The 23,168-nt window shown below is 44.6% G+C and overlaps 1 protein-coding gene across 3 annotated transcripts in view; it reads right to left on the reverse strand.

Annotated features, from left to right (window-relative positions):
- The window catches only part of Tmod2 (tropomodulin 2), a 44,526-nt gene that overhangs the window by 16,604 nt on the left and 4,754 nt on the right, over positions 1-23,168 (reverse strand). For 2 of the 3 annotated variants that reach the window (XM_034508987.2, XM_034508988.3), the window contains exons 2-5: positions 15,754-15,946; positions 12,851-13,007; positions 10,169-10,291; positions 2,333-2,419 (exon numbers count right to left, since the gene is read on the reverse strand). In XM_034508987.2, the coding sequence (XP_034364878.1) occupies positions 2,333-2,419; positions 10,169-10,291; positions 12,851-13,007; positions 15,754-15,879 (493 nt within the window). In that variant the 5' untranslated portion in view covers positions 15,880-15,946. Of the gene's footprint in view, positions 1-2,332; positions 2,420-10,168; positions 10,292-12,850; positions 13,008-15,753; positions 15,947-16,209; positions 16,228-23,168 lie in introns of those variants that run through there. The other variant, XM_076937886.1, reaches the window with a different exon arrangement.

Below are 23,168 nucleotides of genomic sequence, written 5' to 3' on the forward strand. Positions count from 1 at the left end.
ACACAAGCTTTAGTTTATAAAAGACAGTGCAAGAGGTCCTCTATCAAACTAAAGATGGCTTCCCCGGAAAGCACCATTCTTTCATGTAGGGTCCAACACTCCGATGTGAACCATAGTAAGTTTATTCTCACTGAGCAGTGGTGCTGCTCTGAGTCAGTTTGGAAGGCAGATGCTCTTCAGCCATTATGAGGCATCTTGTCCACTGGCACTCACTGCTGTACTATACAGACTTCCCCCACACTATCTGCACCGGACCATAGGCTCTGAGAGGCAAAGATGGCTACCATAACGAGCCTCTTCATTTCCCAAATCCTTTTTAAAAATTCAGTGTGATGCTATGACTTGAACCCAGGACCTGCTCAAAGCATTTGTTCTACTACTGAGCTTCACTGTGCCCTTCCCCCAGCCTGCCAGCCTGCCAGCCTGAGCAAGAGACCAAACAATAGGACATGGGATGCATTGCATTGCCAGCCTTGGCGCCCTGCAGTCTGTTACAGGAGCTGAGAAGAATGGACCGCCTGCTGAGCTAGCCTTGACACCTTGGCACCTGCTATCTCCTTACCCAGCCCCTGGGCTGAACCGAGAAGAGACTGGGGGGGGGGGGGGGCATACCCTTTATATGTGAAAGCAAAATATTAAACTTCGGGCCTTGATCAGAGAACTTTGTCTTGGCCCCATGCTTCTCTCGCCCTCCATTCCCCTTTCATTCCCAGCCTTTCTCTCAGGTGAACCCAGTTACCCATAGCTACAGGCGGCTACACTACAATTCTATCCCCAGTTCCCAAATACTAATACCCCTGTGGCTTCTTCACTGCACTCTCCTCCAATTTCCATTTTGCATCTCTCACTTTGATAAAGGTATGGAAAGACCAAGGAATAGAAAAGTAAATAGAAAAATGAAAGGCCTCTTAGAAACAATTACTGGGGGCTGAAAACATGGCTCAGCAGTTAAAAGCACTTGCTACTTTTGTAGAGGTATGGAGTTTGGTTCTCAGCACCCAAGCACTATGGTGTCTTCCAAACATAGTAAGTCCAGTTCTGGAGATGGAGAGATGGCTCAGTGGTTAAGAGCACTGACTGCTCTTCCAGAGGTCCTGAGTTCAATTCCCAGCAACCACATGGTGGCTCACAACCATCTGTAATGGGATCTGATGCCCTCTTCTGGTGTGTCTTAAGACAGCTACAGTATACTCATATACATAAAATAAAGAAATCTTTTTTTTAAAAAAAAAAGTAAGTCCAGTTCTAGGGATCTAAAATTCTCTTCTGGTTTCCTTGGGCACTGGGTATGCATGTGGTAAACATATATTCATGTTATAAAAAAGCCCACTTACATACACATAAATGAATGAATAAGTGAATAACTTGAGCCAGATATAGCAGTATATGCCTGCACTACCAGGATTTAGGAGACTGAGTCAGGAGGATCATGAGTTTGAGGTTAACCTGGGCTACACAATGAATTTCAGGCCTGTCTCAAAACAAACAAAACCCAAACAACAACAATAAAACAACACACACTAATTTATCAGAAAATATTTGGAGTGCACGCAACATACAAAGAATTAATATTCTAATGTAAAGAGAGCAACACACTTATAATCCCAGCACTCAAGAAGTTGAGAGAAGAGGAAGATTCTGGGAGACAGGTATTTGGGGCCATCCTAAGCTAAGTAGCAAGACCTCTTCTTAATAACTAACCAAGTAAATAGGAAGCTACTGAGACCGAATAGTATCTCTGAAGTCTCCATCAGAGAGAATAATAAATGATTTATCCAGAAACCAAGATCTATGTCCACTTAGATCTCACAGTACAAAGACCAACTGATTACTCTGCATAAGTTTCTTGGGAAAAGACCTTCCTACATATGCCCAGAACCTTCCTGACACCCAGTAGGTATTTAACAAACTCCTGATGATGAAGACAGGAGGCTGCAGCTTGTCCGTGCCAGGCTTTCTGGGGGAAGTAGGTATGTAGAGTCCAATGATCCATAATCAAGACAAAAAGACACTGGAATAAAAAAGGGGGTGTACCCAAGCCTCCCTCATTGTCAAATGTCCTTCGGAACAGAAAACTTTATTTGCATTTTGAGCTGACTCTGCAACCTTACCAGGATTTATTTTTTCTACTAGAAGACCTGCCATGAATGTGTGTTCTGTGAATGTGTGTGTTCTGTGGATGTTCGTGTTCTGCCAGGCATGGTGCCCAGCAACAGCTTCACCTAGTTTGGTTGCTCAGGGCCCAGTGACTTCACCTAGAAGCTCTCTCCCCCACAGGCACCAGACAGCAGCTATGAAGCTTCCCACCCTCCCAGATCCCTCATCAACTTACTCCTCACGGGCCCCTTGCGACCTTTGCCATTGGTTGTTTCTTCATCAAACTTTGGGTTGTTGAGCAAATTGTGGACTCCAAGGACAGCTGAAAGAAACCACAGGTAACAATAACAAGCAGGAAGTTTTGAAACACGTATTAGGACGGCCACATTGTTAGTTTGCAAATGGAAGAACAATTCTTTATTCAGAAGAAAGTCTTCAGGTCCCCTTTCCTGGCAAAGTGTGTGGTGTATGCACAGCATTCAATAAGCTTATACTAAAAATCCTCCCAAGACTGTCAGTAACTTTATAGGCCTCTGTGTGGTTAAATGTGCAGGGTCATTAGGAGCTGAGAAACAACCGAAGCCCTGTCTTCCAATCACTGAAACAGTGCTAGGTCCCTCTGCTGGTTAGTCTTTATTATTATTGGATATTTTATTTACATTTCAGATATGATCCCCTTTCCCTATCCCCCCCTGTGAACCTCCTATCCCATCCCCCCTCCTCCTGCTTCTATGAGGATGTGCCCCCACCCACCCACCCACTCCCACCTCCCCACCCATGAATTCCACCATACTGGGCATCCAGCCTTCACTGGACCAAGGACCTCCTTTCCCACCTATGCCCAACAAGGCCATCCTCCCCTACATATACAGCTGGGGCCATGGGTCCCTCCCTATGTACTCCCAGGCTGGAGGTTTAGACCCTGGGAGCTCTGGTTGGTTGGTATTGTTGCTCTCCCCATGGGGCCACAAACCCTTTCAGCTCCTTCAGTCTTTTCTCTCACTCCTCCATTGGAAACCCCATGATCAGTTCAATGGTTAGCTGTGAGCATCTACCTCTGAATATGTCAGACTCTGGCAGACCTCTAAGGAGACAGCTGTATCAGGCTCCTGTCAGCATGCACTTCCTGACATCCATATCAGTATCTACCTTTGGTGACTACACATGGGATGGACACCCAGGTGGAACAGTCTCTAGATGACCCCTCCTTCAGATTCTGTCCCACGCTTTGTCTCCATATTGCTCCCATGAGTATTTTGCTACTCCTTCTAAGAAGGACTGAAGCAAAGGACACTGTCAATAAGACAAAACAGCAACCAACAGATTGGGAAAAGATCTTTACCAATCCTACATCTGATAGAGGGCTAATATCCAATATATATCCAAGAAATTAGACTCCTGACAACCAAATAACCCTATTAAAAATGGGGTACAGAGCTAAACAAAGAATTCTCAACTGAGGAAACTCGAATGGCCTAGAAGCACCTAGAGAAATATTCAATATCCTTAGTCATCAGGGAAATCCAAATCAAAACAACCCTGAGATTCCACCTTACAACTGTCAGAATGACTAAGATCAAAAACTCAGGTGATAGCAGATGCTGGCTAGGATGTGGAGAAAGAGGAACACTCCTCCATTGTTGGTGGGATTGCAAGGTGGTGCAACCACTGTGGAAATCAGTCTGGTGGTTCCTCAGAAAATCGGACATAGCATTACCTGAGGACCCAGGTATACCACTCCTGGGCATACACCCAGAAGATGTTCCAACATATAACAAGGACACAAGCTCCACTATGTTCATAGCAGCCTTATTTATAATAACCAGAAGCTGGAAAGAACCCAGATGTCCTTCAACAGAGGAATGGATACAGAAAATGTGGTACATTTGAAAGATATAGAAAACTTATGAAAAATATAAAGTTCCAAGAAAGCAGAACTGAATATAAGATTTTAAGCCTTCACTGCCCCGGGATACATTCTACATTCCGGGAGGGGTACATTATCTCTGAGTCAGAGGACACTTGCTAGATTAACATTCAGGAGAGGAAGGCAGAGGCTGATTAACATTCCTCAGACCTCAGGGAAGAGAACCCACCTACAGGTGGGGAAGGCCCAAAGCAGGAAGACACATCCCTGACCACAAAGAAAGATGCAAGCCATCTGGGTAGTCCCAGGAACTGGCTGATGGCAATAAATAAATAAATAAATAAATGGTTGGGCAATGTTACATTCTTACAAAAGATAAGTGTATGTTTTCTGCATGACACTGACTAAATTTGGGTTGGGACTTTTTAAGACTTTCTACTGTTTTTATGTTATGTTTCCTTGGTTACCCCCTCAACCCCCTCTTGGTTTGTGGTTCTTCCCTATATAAGTCTTCCACTCCCAGCTGACGAGGTCAATTCCTCTGCCCCTGTGTGGGTTATGAATTGACCATCTGTCGACTGATCCCAAAATATACCTCTTGCTGTTGTATCAAGAATGGTGTTTTGTGAGTTATTGGGTGGCCGAGAATTCCTGAGGCTTGAAGGAGGTCCTCCCTTCGTGGGGGGTCTTACAAATTTACATAATGGAATATTACTCAGCTATTAACAACAATAAATCTGAGAAATTCTTAGGCAAATGGATGGAACTAGAAAATATCATCCTGAGTGAGGTAACCCAATCACAAAAGATCACACATGGTATTTACTCACTGATAATTGGATATTAGCCCAAAAGCTCATAATACCGAAGATACAACTCACAGACCACATGAAGCTCATGAAGAAGGAAGACCAAAGTGTGGGTGCTGGTTACTCTTAACTGTCAATTTGACACAACCTAGAGTTACCTGGAAAGAGTTTTAATGAGGAATTCTCTAGATTATGCTGTCTCTCTGTGTGTGAGTGTGTGGCATGTGTGTGTCTGTGGTGTGGGGTGTGTGTGTGTGTGTGTATGTGTGCGTGTGTCTTGATTATTATTGATGCAGAAAGCTCTAGCCTGTTTTCAGCAGCACCACTTCATGCACTGAGCCCTGAAGTGGGCAAGTGTGAAGGAAGCCAGCTGCACAGAAGCAGTGCCATCTCTATGTGCTTCTCTCTGTTGTTGACTGTGGATGTAATGTGACTAGGGGATTACATTCCTGTTTTGACTCCGCCTTGTAACCTATAAGTTGGCAATGTAAGCTGAACAAACTCTTTCCTCCCCTGAGTTGCTTTTGTTCAGGGGGTCTTATCATAGTAAAAGAAATGAAACTAGACCTAGTTAAGTAGACTCAACATTCAGCTGTTTTGTTTGTTTTGTTGTTGTTATTCTGTTTTCAGGGTCTCACTTTATTGCCCTGCATAGTCTGGAACCCACGTAGGCTAGGATAACCTCAAACTCAGCATGAATCTCCTGTCTCTACTCGCAAATGTAATTATGAGTAGGTACTACCATACCCACCTCCACGTACTTTTCTTATCTGTAAGATAAAAAAGGTGGAATTCAATCTAAGGATTTTGTTTTGTTTAAAGGCTTACTACCTGTCTAGCCTGGACTCATCATGTAGACCAGGCTGACCTTAGGTCTGCAGTAATCCTCCTGTCTCCTGAGTATTAAGATTAACACTGTACTAATAAGTTTGATGGAGTCTACGAATTTTAAAGATCCAATGTCATATAGATTATTATGCTGTTTTTCCCCCCCTCAGAGGTAAGGTCAGAAAGATTGTGGTCCTTTCTTTCCCTTTGGGAAAGAAGGGAAGGGCTATCAGATGAGCATACCAAGGTCTTAGTGCCCAATGTTACATGGAACTGGCACCAGGAGGCACACATGCAGGGAACGACACTATGGGTGGTCCTGGGTAGGCTGAAACAGATTTCCCTTCTCATGAAATTATAGGTGAGAGGCACAGGCACTAAAAGCCTGACTGGATAAGCTACATTTTAGAAGGGAGGCAGCCAGCAAAGAAGGGTCACTGGGTAAACCAGTAAAAACAGGAGTTAGGTCACACAGTAGTGGTGCACACCTTTGATTCTAGCACTTAGGAGGCAGTAGCAGGTGGATCTTTGAGTTCGAGATCAGTCTGGTCTGCAGTTCCAGGACAGCCACGGTTACATGGAGAAAAAAAGAAACAGGAGTTAGAGTTAGGCGTGTGACTTGCACTTGAGAAGCAAAAGGATTCCAGGAGGCCAGTTTGGGGCTATACAGACAGTTCAAGAGTTCAAGGCCAGCCTAGATAGTGAGACACTGTTTTGAAAAAACAAAGGCTGGGGCTATAGTTAAGTTAACCCTTTCACTGAAAACAGAATAACAACAATAACCACAGTTACGGAGTGGAAATGTGAAGCACCTTGAGTTTGAACCCTGACCGCCACATCCTAACTGTATGATTTTGGAAACCATTGAATGCCCACAGAGTCTGCCTCCTCATTAACCCCAACTGATTGTTATCTTGATTAGTGGCTTGGTTAGTGAAGCACAGGCAGGACTTTCTGTGTGTTTCCTCAGAGCATTCACAAGGGGAAAGCCTTACTCTTAACGTGCCTCGCACCACCGCATGATGGGAAGAAAGGATAAAAGAAGAGCCATTGCGGCACCTTTGAAGTGTTTGTCTTTCTACTCACTACCTTCCATACCAGCACAGACAAAGGTCCTCAGCGCTCCCTCAGCTGCTGTGAGCCCTTCTGCTTACAGGTTATTCCCAGTTTTCTAGAAAGATCCACCCTAGAGAGGAAGCTGCTTGATTTTCGTTCCCACAGAAGGCTTTCCACTGAGTTCTTAGGGAGTGTCTGTTCAGCTGAGAAAGGAAAACAAAGGCAGTTCTATTTGCATTATCTCCCTGGATTTATTACACTAATTCCAGGGTCAAGTATCTCCAGAATGACTGCCTTTTTTCTTTCTCCTTTCTCAGGTGTTTTCTGGGAATCAAAGTCCCACCCTGCATTCTTCCTTTGGGCAATTCCAGTAAAACCTGTGAGACAACCCTTGGGAAAAGCAGTAACCATGGAGGGATCTCTCCATAGTAACCACAGGGCCACGATGCCCAGTCACTGTAAAACGCCTTCCTCATGAGGTGAATCAGATGCTACAGAGGCCTCTGACAGACATTCAGACATGAACCTGTGTCCCCTACTGATGTCATCAGAGATGGATGAAGATGTGCGGAGATGGCAGACATATTGGAATAAGGTAGGGCAGGTATTCCCACAAGGAGATAGATGCTTATATACATCTTCTAGGGGAATAAGAGTCAGAGTTCCAGAGCCTGGAAGCAGCTAAAAATTGATAAACTACTTCCCTTGAAAGCTCTTCCCTGGAGAGCTTTTGGGGCTGCTTGGCAGGAATCTGACATTGGCCAAGGACAAGGAAATGGGCTTTAGGCAGGAATCTGACCTTGGGCCATGACAGGGAAGTAATTTCAGCCCAGGAATCTAAGTCTTAGGCTAGAACAAAGAAGTAGGCTTCAGGCATGAACATGACTGTGGGCTAGGATAGGGAAGTAGGCTCAGATACTTTTGTCATCCTGATGAGCCCTTAGAAACAGTGATAATGAGAGTGATCACAGGACTTTGTTTATTGCCTTGTTTGTTCCTTGACTATTTGCATCTATTGTATTGGTGGTTCCTCAACCTAGAACTGACCTAAATACTTACATGTAATTAAAATTGTTTAAAAGAAAATTGGGAAAAAACAAACCTACCTTCAGCCTCAGAATTGGCTGGGGTCACGCTGCAATATTATCGAATTGTCTCTTTTCTTTTAATCCTCACTCCTGCGCTGGAGAACCTGTTGACTGATGGAGCTGGCTTGGTCACTCAAGGACCTGGATTAGAATCCCACAACTTAAGTAAGAAACAGATGTACCTTGGGTGTGGAGGTGTGCATCAGTGACCCCAGTGCTGAGGGTGGGGTGAGGAAAGGCAGGTGGGGCTTGGGGCTTAGCAAGAAAAGGCACTTGCCACTCTACAATGCAAACTGGATGGTCTGCATTTGATCCTCAGAAAGACCCACATAAAGGTGAAGGAGGGAGCCAGATCCATCAAGTTGTCCTCTGAACTTCACACACGTATGGAGATTAGCCAGGACTCCTGACTTTCCTGCCTCTATCTCTTGAGTTGTGGGGATTAAGAACATAAACGCACACTCTTGTTCTAGGTTTTTAAGTCAGGGTCTTACCGTGTAGCCTGCGCTTCTCTAGAACTTTCTATGTTGCTCACCCACCCACATCACATACTTTTTTTTCTTTCTTTCTTTTTCTTTTTCTTTTTTTTTTAAGAGAAAGGACTTAATTTGGGGGAAAGGCTTGCTTTTCATTTCTTTTGTATTATTTGAACTTTTAATATCTACATCACAGTTTGGCTGCTAATAGTCATTGTAGAGTGAAAAATTATAAAGGCCATTTTATGAAATATATATAGGCTTTTTCTTTACCCTAAACCTGAGCAAGAGAATGCAGGTTCCAGAAGGCGGAACTGAATGTAAGATTTCAGGCTTCACTGCCCTGGGATACATTCTGGGTGGAGGACATTATTCCTGAATCAGAGGACACTTGCTGGATTAACATTCCTCAAGCCTCAGGGTGGGGAAGGCCCAAAGCAAGAAGACACATTCCTGACCACAGAGAAAGATGATGCAAGTCATCTGGGTGGTTCCAAGAAGTAGCTAACTTTCCACTGTTCTTGGTTACCCCTCCCCCCTTGAGGTCTTCCCAGTATTACAGCCTGCTGATGTTCAAAATCTGTAAAACAACCAATCATGTGTAACTGCACGAAAATTCCTCCTTTTCCCCACCCCATGCTATAAAAAAAAAACCCCTCAGCTTGCTGGCCTTTTGTCAAACTTTGTTCCTGCGTGGACGAGCAGTTTGACCTTGGCTAGCCAACTCTCCCCAATAAACCTCTGCTGATTGCATCCAGGTACGGTGTCTTGTGATTTTGGGGTGGCCATGATTTCCTGAGACTTGAGTAGGGTCTCCTGAGTTTGGAGGTCTTCATTATCATTGTTCATATGTTTGAATACTTGGTCTTGAGCTGGTGGGACTGTTTGGGAAGGACAGGAGGTGTGGCCTTGTCAGAGAGGGTGTGTCACTGAGGTAGGCTTTGAGGCTTTTAAAAGACTCATTCTCAGTGTATACTCTCTCTGCCTCCTGCTTTTGGATCAAGATGTGAGTATTCAGCTGTTCCCATTGCCAGTCTTTGCTTCACCACCACAGACTCTAATCCTCTGAAACCATAGGTTCAATTAAACACTTTCTTTTATAAGTCACCTTTGTCACAGTGTTTTATCATAGCAGCAGAAAAGCAACTAATCCAATCTACATGCAAAGTCAATTAAAATAACAGTCCTGTTGTCATTGTCATGCGTCAGTTGTTAAGGAAACAAGAAGGCTAGCTGACCTTCTGGCATAAATCAGCTTGTAATGGCAATTGTAAGGGAGACCAAGAACTCTACAGAAATGTGATCTTGAAGCCAGGCAGTGGTGGTACACACCTTTAATCCTAGCACTCATGTGGCAGAGGCAGAAAAATCTCTGGGTTTGAGGCCAGCATGGTCTACAGAACAAGTTCTGGGGTAGCCAAGGCTACCCAGAGAAACCTTGTCTCAAAAAACAAAAATAAACAAACAAACAAAAAGAAATGTGACCATAAATGTGTGTGATGTCTCATAAGTGTATTTGAATGTGGAAGCTCCCAGGAAGCATTTGGGGATGTTTTCTTTTTTGAGACAAGGTCTCAATTCTGTAGCCCTGCCAACTCACAATAATCCTCCCGCCTTAGCCTTTTAGTGTGCTAGTGCTACCATTTCAGGAATTGGTCACCACACCTAGCTTGCAATTTACTCCTTTTAAGCTAACAGTACGATTTCCTATCAGTTCTCTTCAGTTTCTCACGGGAGTCTTGTAGGATGGGAAATCATCTGAACAGGAGCATGGGCTAAAACATGGCTTGCTCAGCCACAGGCTCCAGTTTTCTAGATAAGATAGGGCTGCTGTCACCCTGGCCACACAGTACTCAACAGCTACCAGCAGCTCACAGGTTTGCACCAGGGCAGAGAGTGCATGCCTGGGGGTCACATGGGCACCATGGGCTAGGCCCGAGAACTCACCTGCAAGGTCATAGAGTTCAGTATCTGAGGCACTGGCCAAGGCTTCCTCCAGTTCTGGGTCCAGAGTCACTTTCTCTTCTTTACGAGTTTCTACAGGTTTTTCCTTGGGGATAAAGACTCTCCCTTGAAATGAGAAGAAAAACAAAGACGACTGAGCTACTGCCTTACGTGTAGGGCTGGCAGACTGAACAGAAGATGCAATGCTGGCGTTAAAGACACCCATCATTGAGCTGTTTTGTATCGTTTGAGGCTCTTGAACTGCTGGGATGGGGGCTAATCTAGCATGAGGAGGAAGGAGTCCTGCCTTTACCACGCAGAACTCCCAGGAGCTCACTTTAGTGGTTAAGCATCTTCCTAATGGTGACAGTCAACTTAACAGGGTCTAGAAAAGACAAACCTCCAGGCATGTTTATGTGGAAGTTCCTAGACTGGGTTAATTGGAAAGACCCTAACTGTGGGCAGCTCCAATCTGTGGGCTGGGGTCCAGGATTTCATGAAAAGGAGAATGTGAGCTGAGTACCAGCTTCCATCTGATTCCTGCCTGTGGATGCAAAGTGAACCTCTGCTGTAGGCTTCTGCTGTTCTGAAGGCTTGGCACATAAGACTCTTGACCTGTGACTCCAAACAGGCCCATCCCTCCTTAAGCTGCTTCAGTCAGGTACTTTGTCATGGTAGGGAGGGTAACTACACCACCGGCCATCTTCTAAGGTGACTGTGTGCACCCTTTACACTCAGCTAGCTCCTGCCTTCACCACAAGCCTCCTCTAGGTCAATCTGGGTGTAATTTGCCTTAGACACTCCTCAACTCAGAGAAGAAATGACAAATTTCCCTCCTTTATTATTCTGTCATTATTGAATACTTAGCATTTTGGGTTTTTTTGTTTGTTTGTTTTTTTTGTTTTTTTCGAGACAGGGTTTCTCTGTGTAGTCCTGACTGTCCTGGAACTCACTCTGTAGACCAGGCTGGCCTCAAACTCAGAAATCCGCCTGCCTCTGCCTCTGCCTCCCAAGTGCTGGGATTATTAGCATTTTGGGAATTTTACTGAAGATTTTTTACATTATATTTTATGCTTGTCACAATTTGGTAAGTCCAACAGCAACTGTGTTACTATAGAAACAGCTTGTGTTACCATAGAAACGGCTCATATTCCATAGTAATCCGAGGCTGTTAACCTGACTCATCACTGATCAGCTCTACTTTCTTAATTTCTTTCTCAGTGGCCTGTGACCTGTTATGTGCACAGCACAGAGGGAGTGGCAGGGATGACTCCTGAGTGCTCTCTTTTCCTCGCCACTGAGTAGAGGCTCAGCCACTGAGTAGAGGCTCAAAGACCACCTCACTGGAGCTCAGAGAAAGGAGCACTTCCTCCTGTCATTCAGCTCTACCCAATTTCTTAGGCTGATACAGATACCACACAACCACCAAAGTAAACCAGCAAAATGATGAACACAGTCACAGGGCTATGAAAGCAAAGCCCTGGGATCATGGTAGGAAAAGGGGGGTGACAGAGAGGGGTCAGGGAAACCCAAGACCTAGCATTTAGCTGAGAGTCTTGAATTTATAAAAAAGTGTGTGTGGGGGTGGGGGTGGGGGTGGGGGTGGGATGTGGGTCAGAGAGAAGAGATGACGAGAAAACTAGAGCTGGACAAGTCTGGGAAAATGAACAAAGACACAGGCTGGGGCTTAGCAAGGAAAGGAGAGACTCAGGCAAGAGGCTGTGGAAGCTACACCCATGCTGAGGCTGCGACAGGAATTTAGGACACCATGCAGGCAGCATGCCTGAAGTTTCAGCATTGAGGGGGTAAAGTGAGGAACTAGGAGCCTATTTGGGCTACACAGTGATGGGGGCAGGGGAGGGGATGGGGGAGGAAGGGATGAGGAGAAGGAGGAGAGGGAAAGAGGAGAGAGGAGGGGACAGGGAAGGGTTCTGACATGGACGTGCTCCTCACAGCCTTCCCAGTCACATCCCTGTGTTCCTTTTACTGGATGACAAGCCTACTTCTTGAGGGCAGGTCAAGATCTGATTATATAGCTGGAGGTTCAGGGTCTGCCACAGAGTTCTGCACTAAGATGAATGAATGGTACGCTTCTAGGGTTGGGGGATGGGGCTCTAACCACGCTAGATGGAGCAAGAAGGCCTTGTCTAGACTCCTGTAGTTAATGGATCAAAAGGCTGAGGGAAACCCATCATTGCCTGTGCAGTTCATTCAGGCAGGGAGGGCACTCTATGTTTTCAATGCTTTTTTTTCTGACTTTGAAAATAATTTTTTGACAGGATTAATTGCAGAGCCATTAGAACCCATGTATTCATTTAATTAATCCCACATCCTGCCTGGCTTTTCTCTTTTAAACTAATGAACTTTAATTTTGAGAATAGCTTTAGGTTCATATCAAGTCGAGCAGAAAATTCTCATGTACTGTGCCCTCCCCAAACCTCTGCACTAATGTTCCGCACTATAGTGGGGCATTTGTAACAACCAATGAACCCATGAAGACCCACTGTCATTACCCATGAGCTGTAATTTACTTAGAGTTCACTCTGGGTGTTGGACACCTCTCTGTGAGCCACAGTGTTCTAAAACGCCATGTGTAGTTCATAGGCTTATTTCCTATCCCGTTGGCTGGTGCTCCACAGTGTGTGAAGAACATTCTATCCTAAGACATGTAGTCTGTGGCCTTACCTTTCTTTTCTCCTGTGAAGGGTACAAAGTCCTCCCTGTCTTTCTGTTCCAAAGCCTCTTTCTCCAGATACATGAGCAGGTGCTCTCGGTCAAATGGGCCAGTGGCTGCTTTCTGGGTCTGGTCTTTCTGTCGGAATCCAGCCGGTAGTGTTGCACTCTGACAAGACAGATATGAGATGAAGGGAACACGTTGACTAGGCTGAGTTTGTTGTTTCTTTACTCTTTAGCACTGACTGTGAGAGGGAAAGCAGGAGGCACATACACCAGCTGAGACCTGGGGTCTCAAGGACGGCTCTGGGGACGTGGCTGTTCTAACCTCCTTTGCTAAGGAAGGGAACCCAACCAGCTCAAGGGGCACAGTGACAGAAGGATCAGCCTTGGACTCTCCGCAGCTGTCTTCTGGAATGTGGAGGGGAAAGGTCTTTCTGTGTCCACCATGATTAGGTCTGGTCAGGTGTGCACATGAGGGCTCCTAAAGGCAGAATGGCTACACTCACTTATTTCTAACCTGTCTTCTTGAGAAATAACCAAGAGATAAGTAAATATCATGGTATATGATGATATCCGCCCAGGTAAGATTCATTTATTTGTCTTTTTGAGACACAGTCTCATGAAGCCCTGGCTAGCCTCAAATTCACTGTATAACGAGGCTAGCCTCAACTCCTGATCCTCCTGCCTCCACTTCTTGAGTGCTGGGATTAAGATCATGCGCCAACAGGGCCAGCTCTTGTTTTAGATTTTTCACTTGTCTGTTTATTTTTCCTTTCCTTTTTCTTTTCCTTTTTTCCTTCCTTCCTTCCTTCCTTCCTTCCTTCCTTCCTTCCTTCCTTTCTTCCTTCTTTCCTTTCTTCTTTCTTTCCTTCTCTTTTCTTTTCCCTTCTTTTCCTTTTTTTTCTTTTTTTCTGGACAAAGTTTCACCAGTTATCTCTGGCTGGCTGTCCTGAAACTCACTATATAGACCAGGCTAGCCTTGAACTCTCAGAAATCTGCCAGTGATACAGGGTCTTGTAGCCTAGATGGGCTGCAAACTCTCTGTATAGATGAGGATGACCTGAATCTCTCTGGTCTTTACCTCATTTCATCTCAGAAATCTACTTTAATCTCAAAGTACTGAGATTAAAGGAATGCACCACTATGCCTGGCTTTATTTTAGATTTTTAAGTTAAGGTTTTCCTTTGTAGCCCATGCTGCCTTAGAACTCACTATGTTGCCCAGGTTTGACCCAAAATCACAATCTTCCTCCACCCCTCTCCCAAGCATTGGGATGATAGGCATGTGGCATTATGCCCACCTGCTCTGATTAAGCCCCAAAGGTTCCATATATATATATATACATATATATACATATATATATATATATATATATGTATATATATATATATTTAAATTAAAAAAATAAATTAAATATCCAAGAATCTGGCACAGAAAAATGCCATTTTAAATAGTTTTATTTACTTACATCTTTAGAATTAAATCACTATTTTGGATGCCTCCAATTTTAAGCTTAAGATAATATCATTAGGGCTGAAGAAAATACAAAAGGAATGCTCTAAAGAGCTACCTAGCTTTTCAAGAGCTGACAAAAACATTAGAAATTGCTATTATGATGACAGTCATCTATAGATGTCATAGAATTTCAAGTTCTTTGTATACTTGAATAAAATAATGCCAGCTGTGGCAGCACATGCACTCTCTGTACTTCACAGGTGAGGGTGAAATGATAGAAATTTTAAGGTTCTCCTTGCATATATAATGAGCTTGAAGCCAGTCTCTCCTATGTGAGATCCTGTCTCAAAAAACAAAACAAAACAAAAACCCCAAATAAAAACAACAACAGTACCACAAATAGAAACAAATCAAAAAGAGAAAAAAATGACATAAAACCAGGCATGGCGTTGCATGTTTATAGTCAACACGTAAGAGGCCAGCTTGGGCTACATAAGAAGTTTCAGGTCAGCCTTAGCTACATAGTGAGACTCCATCTTAAAAAAAAATTCAGGGCTGGTTATAGTGTTACATATATTTAATCTCAGAAATTGGGAGGCAGAGGCATGTAGATTTCTATGAGTTTGAAACTAGCCTGGGCTACATAGTGAGTTTCAGGCCAGACAAGACTACATAGTAAGACCTGCCTTAAAAAACAAAAAGTCTGGCTAGTGTGATGTATCATGCCTGCTATTCAGACACTTGGGAGGTAAAGACCAGAGGGATTCAGGTCATCCTCATCTATACAGAGAGTTTGCAGCCCATCTAGGCTACAAGACCCTGTATCAATAAACCCAAAAGATGGTCTGAGGCTGTGGCTTAGTTAAATCCCTAACATACTGAAATGTCTGTAATCCCAGTATTTAGGAGGACGGAGGCAAGAAGATCAGAAGTATGGGTCATCCTCAGCTACATGATGAGTTCTAGGCCAGCCTGGAGTACATGAGACCTTGTCTCAAAAAGTAAAACAAAAAAAACCTCTATACGATACAAGTGTTTGCAGCAGCACCTCAGACATTTACCAGTGTGGGACCCTGTGTGGTTCACTCTTGTTAGTGTGCCTTCTATTTATGAAACAGAGTTAATGCCATTTCCCCCAAGGATTCTGACACTTGGAAAATACTTGGTAAGATTTTTTTCTTTTTGCGCCCTCAAGTCCCAGGCTAAATCAGACTGTTCCTTCCCAATGGAAAACACTTTTGCGCATCTATAGCGAACTAGTTTTTTGAGAAACACACTAGACGTTTCTCACTGTAGTGGCCCTGGGGCTCACTGTGAACTTGTAAAAATGGCTCAGCAGTAATGGGGACGAACAGAACTGTGCTCTGGGGCTGTAGGACTTCAGCAAGTGCTGCAGAGAGCTGCCCGCCCCCTTCCTCCTGTGCACTTATTAAGCGCCCCACCCCAGTGCTACAAACCTCAGGATCTAGGTCATCTAGAACATTTTCCAACTGTTTCAGTTCCTCTTCTGAGAGTTTGCCAAGAAGCTCGTCTTCATCAATGTTCTTGTATTTCTCCAGCCCTTTTTGAAAGGGGAGCGCCATGGTTTCCAAGATACACCTCTCTCACACACCTTGGAGTGGGCCAGCTTCCTGAGACTTCACACTACCACTGACAAAGAGAAACAACGTCATCTCCTTACTGTACACTGAACAATTAGGAACGTCGTGCCCTGCTCGAAATGGAGTCAGACAAGTGACCTGAGAGGAGAGGCAGTATTACCCCAATTTCCAGAGCCAACCACAGCCTGCAGGATTTCACACACAGCATATTATCCCAACCACTTCCCCACATAGAGCAGCCCTGTTAGGAAGGCTGCGAGATAGCGTCCCTGGATCTTACAGACCACGGCTGAGGCAGTGGTGACCAGAGACCTTGCGACTGGAGGTGTGCTTCCAGGGTGGTGAGTTCCCAGGGTGGTGAGTGCTTTTCCATTCTACTACAAAGCCTCTCCTTGCTTTCCATTGAAAACAGTGAAGAACAATGACTAATTGTGTGGCAGTTGTAAGCAGCATACTCGTGCCCTTTCAGGGTGGAGAGGGCTGTGGAGAACACAGAAAGGGACTCATTCAGAGTTTAGAGGCTCTGGGTGAGAACACATTGTCCCTTAAGTCCACCCAGTGAAACCAAGAGACACCCGAAAGCTCTGGCCACACAGTTACTCTCTCTTGATTTGTCTTCTTTCCTTATCTTCCATTTTTAATGATGTCTTTGAGAGTATTCTAATAGTTTTTTTTATTCACTTGAAAGTTCCTACCTTTATGATGTATGTATACCACACAGATGGCAACAACACATGCAGTAAGTGTTACAATAATGTCCGAAGTCGGTTGAAAATTGTTGGATAAGAGAAGGGGAAGGTTTGGGAGTCATTCAAAAAAGAGATTGTCATTGAGCCTTGAAGGAAGAGGTCCTAAGGAGGACATGTATGTGCAAGAGCCATCTAGGATAGAGCAGAGCATACACAGAAACACAGGATGGGAAAGTACACGGCGGGTTGGCGGGATGGGTTGGGTTGGCTAGGGGGAGGATTGGTTGGCTTCGAAGAACAGGATGTTGGTGACAATTATGTACTACACCTAAGGGACCTGGATCTTACCAACTGAGCTATCTCTTTAGCACTAAGTTAAGGACCTCTCACATCAAAAGTATTCTGCATTGTTTGGGTGGCCACAATTTACTCCAGAGTATTCAGAACATGGAAGAGCAAGCCAAGGGGTCATAGCTGGAACAGAACATGATCGGAACATCATGATTTGGGGCTTTGGAGATGCAGGAAGGGTCACGAGTAGAGGAACGTGAGGATCTGGAAGTTGAAGTAAGTTAGGACTTTCTCCTAATAGCTTTTAGAGAGCGATAAGGTCTCCCTGACACCAGCCAGATCTTCTTTGACTTCTGAAGGGATGACACATTCATATTGTTTTAAGCAACTGAATTTGTTCTTTGTCATAACAGCAATACAGAAACTAACATACTCTCTCCCAAATGCTCTCATCTCCGGGGTATCTGTTCTAGAATCCTTGGTTTGTTCTCCCTGCTGTCTACTCTGCTCTGTGCCTCAGGGGTACTATCTGACTCAGACTGCTTTTGCTGTCTGTTTGACCAACAGGAGGCACCAGTGGCAAAGAAGAAGGCATAGTGGGGGTGGGGAGAGGGTGTTTCAGAAGACCACGACTCCCCAAGGCCACCCTCTCGCTGGCTCCAGGCCAGCAAGGGGTGGTAAAGGGTCTCTGTGATGACTCTTGCCAGATTTCTGCCTTGTTGATTCTCTAAAGCTTCCTACATCCTTGTAAATAGCCTCTTTATTGAAGCCTCCTCAAGTTATTCGGTCTGAGCCCACCCTCTGTTTCTTGTCGGGAAGTTGGCAGATGTGGCACCATGGCTTGGAATGTCCCCTTCTCTTTGTGCCTCTGAGGCCTGGCTAAGATCCCAAGCTCTGCAGGACCACAGGACTGAGAGAGGGAGGCTGAGGGCCATTGAGCCCAGCCACACAGCCAGCTCTGGGTTTTCTTTCATCACTCTTCTCTGCCTCTCTTCAAGTTTCTCTTCCTCTGCCTTAAATACTGGTATCCTTCAGAGTCTCTCCTTGGGAGTTACATACTTTTTGAGTGGCTTCTCACTGCCCCAGAGATGAAGTTCGAATTCACACTCTGGCCTCTCTAGCTTTATCCTCAAGTTCAGCAAGGGTGTTTACTTGCCTTGAAATTTTAATTATAATCTATATTCTGCTAACTTTAAAGTCTATCTGTATCCTAGATTCCATCCCCGAGGACCAGGTCTGAGCTATCTGATCAAAATCTCCCTTTGGCTACCTCAGACCTTGAAAATACACCAGAAGAGCCCTCACCTGTCCTTTCGTCCTCTAGAATTTCAAGAAGTTGTTTCAGAAACCAGGGTTTCATCCTGGCCATTTTCCCTTCCCCTCCCTTCCCTGTATCACTCACCAAATCCTATCCTTACAGAATGATGGGAGCCTTATCTATATCTCCATCCATGCCCATGCCAGCCCTTCACCTTCTGATCATTCTACACACTGTGCTCAAAGGGATTTTTTTTTTTTTCTGACTACCTTTATTTCAGTCTTTTAAAAATCCCTCAGTGGTTCCTTGTTGTCCCAAGGATGAAGTCCAAACTCACACTCTTGGCCTCTGCAGTTCTATCTCTTCCTGCATCGTATCCCCAGTGTCCTCCTGGATCCAGCCTCCTGGACCATTTCCATTCCTGGAACATAAATGCATGTTCCCTCTGCTCAGAGCACTAAGAACCCCTACTCATATCCCACCCCTGACTGACTGTGCCAGACTCATCTTCCAGTGTCAATGTGAGCTTATTTTCTTCCATCAGATCAGACCCTGTGGGTCACTTGCTGCCCCTATAGTACCCCGCTTCTTGACTACAACTTGGCTTCAACACAGTTATTTGGTAATCTCTGTGAGGGTGGAGTCTATATAATAATCTATATAAAATCTTGGCTCCCAGCACAGATGTTGACCCACAGTAGACATCCAGTAAATACTGATGTCAAATGAAGAAAATGAGCTCAGACCGTGAGGTGGACATGGGTCCAGAGATCTTTTCACGGCAGCCATCTTTACCCTTCCCCTTCCGTGGATCACTGAGATCTTTTTAAGCCCACAGGATTTGCTCATCTCCCTAAATTTGCTTTGCCTACGCCACCCATTTACCACCCATCACTGCTGTCTCTCATGCATGTTATTATAGAGCTCTCTCTCCAGATACTGTAACCTCCCAGGAAGCAGGGAATTATGTTGTAATTCTCAGTGATTCCAGATTCCTCAAGTTCAGGTTTGCATATTCATTCAACAAATGTCTATTGAAGGCCTACCTTTTCTAAACACTGCTGAGACTCAGCCGTGGACAAAACAGATGGTACTGGGTGCTAAGTGTAATCCACAAGGGAAAGAACACCAAGCAATAACAGTCATAATTAAATACCAACAGTGTCTATTGAAACAAACTTCATATACTATAGCAAGGTGCCACGGGGTCTCAGAGCCAGAGGGAAAAAGATAGTTGTATCTGTTTAGAGCACTAAACTGATCTGAAGGTTCAAAGAGAACCTTGAATTATTGGTGAATTGTTTTGTTTTGTTTGAGCCAGGCTCTTTGTACTATAGCCTAGGCTAGCCCGGAATTCACTGTGTAGCCTAGAGCTGGCCTCAAACTTATAGCAATCCTTCCTCATCCTGGGTTGTTAACTACAGGCACACACAGCCAAACTCGGCTACATTCTTATTACTATTACTATTATTATTAATCATTTTGGGGACAGAGGCAGGAGGATTGATATTAGTTTGAGGCCAGCCTGGTCTAATATAGTAAAAGTCTCATTTCAAAACCAAACTAAACTCCTAAAACAAACACAGGTATGCTGTAGAGAAGAATATTCGCTCCTAATGTCACATCTCTGATTTCCCAGCACTTGGCTGGCCTGTAGCTACCCTGGCCCTGCTGGGCTCACATCTGTTTCCCCTCCTGGGAGTGATGAGACAGTGGAAAGTTTGCAAAGTCCTGCGCAGCCTCTCCTCCAGCGGGGTGTCTATCCCATGGCAAACATTCAACAGGCAGCAGGATCCTAAAGCACACCCTGGGATGGAACACCCTGGGATGGAACACCCTGGATGGTGCCTCTGAGGCTTCCAGGAGCCCAGGTGGGCAAACAGAGCCTATTAGCAAAATGGAAATAGGAGCTGCAGGAAGCGCCTCTTCCTGTTACCCAGAAACAGGCCCTGGGAAGGAAAGTTAGAGCATGCTTTTCTGTGCTTCTTTTTCCACTGTCTTGTTAATACAGCTCTGCGGTGAAAGAGGAAGCTCAGCTATAACACAAAGGGCCCAGCCTTTCCCCTTCTCCACACAAAGACAGACCCAAACCCAAGCTGCTGAGTTTCTGAATCAGCAGATGATGATAATCTTCAGTTGTTTAATATACCTTCATTATTTCACAAGACTTGAGAAAATTATGAACAGATTTTGCACAAGAGTCAAGCCATACTTTCTAAAACTAATAAATAGAACATCACAAGTTTATTAAACTCCTCTAACAAAACATGCACTATTCCTGCATACTTAATTCATCTCACTATGTAGTGGAGGCTGTCCTTTGGAACTCACTTTGTAGACCAGGCTAGCCTCAAACTGATAGAGATCTTCCTGCCTCTGCATCCAGAGTGCAGGTCTTAAAGGCAAGGTTGACACATAACTTTAATTAATTTCTAGGTTCTAGACAAATATAAAGCTGTGACAATTATAGCCTGGGTTTTGGAACCTAGCTATTTGAAGACAGTGAACTCTTTTGTGGTTGTTGTAAACTGCCAAATGAAGCTAGGCATGAAAGTGCAGGCTTGACACCTGAGCACTCAGAGGTAGAAGCAAAAGATGATCGAGGCTAGACTCAGGTATACAGTGAATTGGGGGACAACCTGGACTACACAAGACTGTCTTTCTCTGAGAATAACTGTCAGAGGATGAAAGACACAGAAACTTCAAGGGAAAATTTCTGGCCAAAAAAAAAAAAAAAGTACAGCAAAGCAAAGGGACTAACCAAGCTGAAAGGTCAGGGAGGATTTGATCTTACCAGATTCACAAAGCGTTTCTAGCTGAAACTATTTATTCTTGTTTCCTACTTTTATAGCACAAAAACTGTCAAGAGGTTTCCAGCTTGAAAACAGTCATCTCTGATACCAACAGACCTGCAAAAGAAGGTTCCCTTCTAGTTTAGAAAGCACAGAAGGCCTTGTAGTCACGGCCAAGTGGTTTTAGGGATGGACAAGAGAGCACGGAAGACTGAAAGCATGCTTGGCCTTGGAGGGAACCAGCTCAGGGCCTCTAGATGAAGAAGCACAAGGAACTGACAGTCTGTCCTCTGCAAAACAGGCAAGGAACAGTGCAGCCACACATTCCTTCACCTTGAGGCAGTATTTGGAGAAATGCATCATCAGGCAACTCCAGCTGCGGCCCACCACGTGGTGGTCTGCCATGTGGGTTAGGCAGCCAAACAGACCACTCCAGACCACACGGTTCCAAGGGGGTGGGGGAGGTTTATTCAGGGGATAGGGCAAAGGTGGGGGGAAGAAGATGGAAGAAGAAGAGAGAAGAAGAGAAAGAAGAGTAGAGGCGGGCCATGACCACGTGAAGAGAGAGAAAGAGAAGGGGGGGGCACAGAGAGGCAAGAGGGTAAGAGATTAAGAGAGTAAGAGAGAGAGAGAGAGAGAGGAGGGGGGCAAGCAGCCCCTTTTATAGTGGACCAGGCCTACCTGGCTGTTGCCAGGTAACTGTGGGGAGGAGCATACCTGTCTGTTGCCAGGTAACTGTGGAGGTGGAGTTTAGACAGAATACTAACAGTCTTAAAATAGCTAAACTGAATCAGGTGATATAATCCATAGAACCCCTGTCATACATGCACTCCACTGTAGAAACATCATCACATGACATGACTTTGTCTCATGGGATGCAGGTGCTACTTGGGGTATTATGGTATTGTGAGGTACAGAGCATGTGAGCGCTCACTTGATGATTCTCTCTTTGGTCTGAGAGCAGGTTTTTTTGGAAGTATTCCCCCCCCCTTTTTTTTTCCTTAGCAAGGTTAAATACAAAGAAGCAGCATCACACTAGGGTCTCAAATCACCGTTGCTAGGTGTAGCAAGCCTCCATGGTTGGGGGTCACCCAAACTGATGTTGCTTTCCACCTGAGCAGGAGGTAGCCAAGACTCCAGCTGGGGCAGAAGCTCTTTTACATGGAAGCCTTATGCCTGCCTCCCTTCCTATGCTATCTCTTGGCTTCTAATTCTCTTGATGGTTCCTACATCCTGCTGTGGCATCTCCCTCTTGGTTAAGTTCTATTCTGAGGTGTTCCTATTTCTTTTTGCTATTATGCCTTTTTTTCCCCCCTCCTACTGAGTCAAGGTTTTGCCATGTAGTCCCAGAAGGCTGGAACTCCTTGAAGACCAGGTTAGCTTTTCCTTTGTTAGTACTGGTGACTATATAAGGTGGACCACCATGTCTTGCTGAATTCCCATTTCTAGATCTGTATCTACTTCTTTATCTCGTATTTCGGCCTTCCTGGTTTTTAACTGCCTGATGCTGTTATTGTTGTTATCATTATTTTAAATCTTAATTTATTTTTGTGTATGAGTACTTCTGCCCGCAGGTGTGTGTGTGTGTGTGTGTGTGTGTGTATCTCCCATATGTGTGTACAGTGTCTGAGGACACCAGAAGGTGTTGGATCCTCTGGAACTGGAGTTATAGTTGTTAGCTGCCACATGGGTGCTGGGAATCAAACCTAGGTCCTCTGTAAGAGCAAACAGTGTTCTTAACTGCTGAGCTAGTTTTCCAGCTAGTTTTCTATTGTCGCTGTTGATGTCATCATCATCAAGACAGGGTCTTGGGGCTGGAGAGATGGCTCAATGGTTAAAAGCAGTGGCTGTTCTTCCAGAGGTCTTGAGTTCAATTCCCAGCAACCACATGGTGGCTCACAACCATCTGTAATGGAATCCAGTGCCCTCTTCTGGTGTGTCTGAAGAGAGCGATGGTGTACTCACATACATAAAATACATAAATAAATCTTAAAAAAAAAAAAAAAAAAACAGGGTCTCATGTGGTCCTTTTCTCACCAGCTCCAGTTTCATGTTGGTTTTAATAGGTCCCTCATCCAGACTTTGGGCATTTAAAGACTTTTAACTTCCTAACACCATGAGTTTCCTGTTTGTGTCCTTTGATTCATGTTTTCCTGGATTCTGCTTGCTCTTGTGTTCTCGGATCTACCTCTCTCTTTTTCTTTGGCACCCATCAGCTAAGTTTTGATTTATGCCTTGTTA

This window comes from Arvicanthis niloticus, chromosome 7 (assembly GCF_011762505.2).
Source record: "Arvicanthis niloticus isolate mArvNil1 chromosome 7, mArvNil1.pat.X, whole genome shotgun sequence".
In the NCBI taxonomy this organism is placed as follows: Eukaryota; Metazoa; Chordata; class Mammalia; order Rodentia; family Muridae; genus Arvicanthis; species Arvicanthis niloticus.